This window comes from Corvus brachyrhynchos, unplaced genomic scaffold, assembly GCF_000691975.1.
Source record: "Corvus brachyrhynchos isolate BGI_N302 unplaced genomic scaffold, ASM69197v1 scaffold99, whole genome shotgun sequence".
Classification (NCBI taxonomy): domain Eukaryota; kingdom Metazoa; phylum Chordata; class Aves; order Passeriformes; family Corvidae; genus Corvus; species Corvus brachyrhynchos.
In genome coordinates, this window is record NW_008239778.1 from 1751857 (window position 1) to 1756115 (window position 4259).

The 4259-nt window shown below is 58.5% G+C and overlaps 1 protein-coding gene across 1 annotated transcript in view; it reads right to left on the reverse strand.

Annotated features, from left to right (window-relative positions):
• The window catches only part of SSC4D (scavenger receptor cysteine rich family member with 4 domains), a 13031-nt gene that overhangs the window by 2989 nt on the left and 5783 nt on the right, over positions 1–4259 (reverse strand). Inside the window, exons 4-8 of the mRNA XM_017742937.1 lie at positions 3347–3652; positions 2318–2389; positions 1689–2003; positions 886–966; positions 553–630 (exon numbers count right to left, since the gene is read on the reverse strand). Of these exons, the coding sequence (XP_017598426.1) occupies positions 553–630; positions 886–966; positions 1689–2003; positions 2318–2389; positions 3347–3652 (852 nt within the window). The remainder of the gene's footprint in view (positions 1–552; positions 631–885; positions 967–1688; positions 2004–2317; positions 2390–3346; positions 3653–4259) is intronic.

Below are 4259 nucleotides of genomic sequence, written 5' to 3' on the forward strand. Positions count from 1 at the left end.
CGACGCCGGGGGGACCAGGGCTCCACAGGGGGTCCGGTGTCCCCTGCTGACCCTCCAAGGGCGTGGGGTGAGCCCCCGGTTTCTGGGGGAACCCCTGGGGACGTGGGAGCAACCCCTTGGGGATGTGGGGTAAAAACTTGTGGGCATGGGGTGAGCCTCTGGGTTATGGGGTAACGCCTGGAGAGCGCAGGATGAACTGTGGGGATGTCAGCTGAGCCCCTGGGGACACAGGGTGAGTCCTGGTGCTGTGGGGTGACACTGGGTACATGGGGTGATTCCCGAGCAGCATGGGGTGGGCACCGTGAGCACGAAGCAATCCCTGGAGATGTGGGACGAACCTCTGAGTGGCATGGGGTGAACACCGTGGGAGCATGGAGTAAACCCTGGGCATGTGGGGTGAGCCCTGAGGATGTGAGATAATTCCTGAGGCATGGATTGAGCACTTGGAACATGGGGTGACCTTTGGGGACATGGGAGGAGCTCTGGGGATGTAGAGTGACTCCCCCAGGGATGTGAAGCCCCGTGCAGGACTAGCAGCAGCTGCACACTTACTTTCCTGCTCGACGGTCAGGAGCGCGGTGGTGACCACCTCGGTGGCCTGGGAGGGCTGGTCCCTGCTGTCTGTCACTGCTGGGACAAGTATGGGGACACGTGGGCATTGAGAGGTCCACATCCAGCACCTGCTGCCCCTGCTCCACCAACCTCCTGGTTGGTGCCAGCATCCACCAGCACCATGGCTGCCCCCTGGCAAGACCCTGCCACGGGCAATGTCACCTCCCGAGCATCATCCATGCATGGCAGGACCCCGGGGTGGTCAGGCTGGGTCACAAGAGGGCACAGAGGGCACAGCTTCCCCCACAGATGGGCGACTGCCAACCTCCTTACCTGTGGCCGTGGCTGTGAGCGTCTCCTCGGAGCCCAGGGTCACCGAGGTGGTGAAGGATGTAATGGTGGATGTGTCCAGTCCTGTGGTGACACAGAAGGATAGAGGTGGCACCTGGGAGATTTCATCACCAGGATCCATTACCTTTCATGCTTCATTATCCCCTGCCCCTCTGAGCAAGGTCTGGGTGTGGTGGTGCCACCGACTGTGTGCCCAGAGGAGGTGCCACAGGGGATGGGGATGTTTAGGGAGGAAAGGACCAGCCTGAAAAATTGTCCCTTTTGTCCTACACCATCCCCTTTCTCTGTTAATAGTGGGAAAGGGAAAGCACTGGCACTTAGTGCTCCTGTCATTAGCCATGATAATGAGGGAATTCAGGGGGATTATTAACATTATGAACAGTAATCAGTGGAGAATGGCAGGAATACATCATTTCAGGAGGGGAAGGGGAGGCAGGCTGGGCCTGGCGCTGTGCCCGGCCCCTGGCAGCCCCTCCCTCCTTCCGGACACGGGCAGCTTGTTTTCCAGCCAGCAGAGCAGGGAAATGGCAGAGGGAAATGGCAGCATGACAGATGCATTTCCCCTTCAAGTCACCACCCTGGCTGTGCTCCAGGCTCCTGGCATGGGGTTGCTACTCCAGAGAACCAGGATGAGGATGGATAAGGAGCAAGGATGCACCTACAGCGCAGAGCCCAGTCCCTGCCCAACCTTGGGTACCTCAGCATCTCTCTGAGGCCTGTTCTGCTTGGAGACCAGGATGTCCCTGGGTTTTTCCCCACCCCGAGGGTGATGCCCAGCCCAGTACCTGTGCAGATGACCCCAGCATCCTCGTGGTGGCCACAGTTGTGGATGCCCCAGCCCAGGCTGTAGCAGGCGGACAAGAAGGGCTCGCTGCCGTCGCAGTTGACATTGTCCAGGAGGATACGTCCTGTTCCATAGCCAAAATAAGCATTGCTCTTGTAATCCAGGGCTTGCCCACAGCCCAGCTGCTTGCAGACCACGCTGGCATCGCTCAGGCCCCAGTCGTCATCGCAGACGGTGCCCCAGTTCCCGCGGTAGAAGATCTCCACCCGGCCCTGGCAGGTGTCGGGGCCGCTCACCAGGCGGATGCTGCCGTCACCTGGAGGGTGGCAGCATGAGGTGAGAAGGATGTGGTGTCCCTGCACGTGGCACAGCAATGCCACCGTGCCCAGACCCTGCCGTGCCTGTGGTGGCAAAGAAAATGAGTGAGAAAAAGCAGGGAAGGGTGAAGCTTTAAAGCAATGGGGCTTGGGAGCCTTGGGAACCTCTGGGGTAGGGTGTAGCCATGGCCAGCACAGTGATGGGGTTTGGGGGTCTGCACCTCAGGGCTGGAGGGTTGGGAGGCTTCAAGAGGGGCAGCTGGTGACAGTAGGGGACACTGCCCTCATGTGCAATGACAGCTGAGCAGCTTACTTTCCCCATCCTGTACCGAGGCCATGAGGGTCCTGGTGGTCGGTCCTTCGCTGACTTGAGTGGGCGAGAACTCTGCAAAGGGAAGCAGAGAGGTGGCACCTGCTGCTGCTCCACCCCGAAGCCAGAGGGATCCCTCCCCACCCCACTGCTCCAGGAGGGTCTGCACCAAAACAGCCCCAGCTGGGAAATAGAGGGGTTTGAAGCTGCACCTCCCTGCCCAGAGCTCTTTGCCAACGCCTCCAGCCTCTCTTCTTCCCTCAGACCCAGCTCCCCACCTCCTTTTTCACTCCTTCCACCTCTCCTCTCCAACAATGGCATGACTCAGTTTCCTGCCCAATCCACAACCTCTGTTCTCTGGTTGCTGTTGGTACAACCTACCAGCCAACCCACCATCCCTGCCTTTCCATCCCTCCTTTTCCAAGCCCTGCTTCTGCAGGACATGGGGATTCACTGAGCAGCTGCTCCAGGTCTGCACAGTCTCCCTTTCGCAGCTCACTGATGCCTGGCTGATGAGCAAACCTTTCACAGTGAGGGAGGAACGTGTGTGGGGTACATAAGGGCCGTCACGGAGCCGTTCCACTTTCACTTGCCAAGTTCAAACACTTTCCACTGCTTTTCTCACCTTTAGGAACATCTCCTACTGAAAAGCTCAGCAATGTAAAGAAACACAAGTCAAAAGGGGAAAGAGCAGTTGGGCAGTAACTGACTCAGAGGCAGGAGCGTGGGTGGGCATGTGCTCTTTCCCCAGGGATTGTGCTGGAGAGGGCGCAAAGTCCCTGAGCTGGAGTGACAAGGAACACAAAACAGGCCGGTCACATTATGGAGCACCAGCCTGTGGAGCTGGGAGGTGACCTGGATTGAGGAGAAGGGTGAAAGGGAGGATGCAGAGGATGTTTGGCTGACCCAGGTCGGAGGAACTGGCTCTGTGATAAAACTCTTGGGCTCCACCAAGGCCCCTGCAGCCCGCAAGTCTTGCACTCCACAGGAACCCCCTGCTCTCCTTGCCCCCAAAGAACCCAACCTCGTTACCATTGCAAACAACAGCCACATCCTCATAGTGGTAGCAGTTGTGGATGCCCCAGCCATGGCTCCAGCACTCGCTTAGGGCTGCCTCCCAGCCCTTGCAGTCCACGTTGTCCAGGAAGATGGGCCCACTCCCCTGGCCGAAGGTCATGGCGGCTGGGAGGGTGATGGCATGGCCACAGCCCAGCTGGCGACACACCACGTTGGCATCCACGATGTCCCAGTCATCGTCGCAGACCGTCCCCCAGGAGCCGTTGTAGAGGATCTCCACTCGCCCCTGGCACCGGCTGGGCCCGTTGGCAAGACGGATCTCTGGGAGGATGGGAACAGAGAGGTCCCTCAGCAGGCAGTGGGCCACGGGGAGCAAATCTACATCAAACTCCTGCCCCTTAAATAAAATCCTGCCCCTTCTCTGTAGCACAAGACAGTTGTTGGCTTGGTGCTGCCCACCTGCTGGTGGGACACGGGCTCCCCTTCATCTGCTGGAAGCAGTCAATGTGGAGACACAGCACATCTCAATCTGGGAATGCACCATCACCAAGGTCAGGCTGGACAGGGCTTTGGGCAGCCTGGTCTAGTGGAAGGTGTTCCCTTCCAACCTAAACCATTCTGTGGCTCTGTGGTGCTCCCATCATCTTGCCTGCTGATGGGCAAAAGCCCGGTGGGAGAAGGGAAAGGCAGACATGTGGCACCACATGTTGACATACAATAGGTGACAAGCGACAAGATGCAATTAGCAAATTCTTATTAGCCTCAGCAAATGCATCCAGAGCTGGTCCCACATGGGAGCTGGTGGGATGGAGATGATCTCTCAAGCTGCTGGCAATGGGGAGCAGGCGTGGAAGTGCCCGGGGTCCACCACATCAAGGGAATTATTTACTTGCACATGATGCATGGCACAGGGACAGGGATTCAGCAG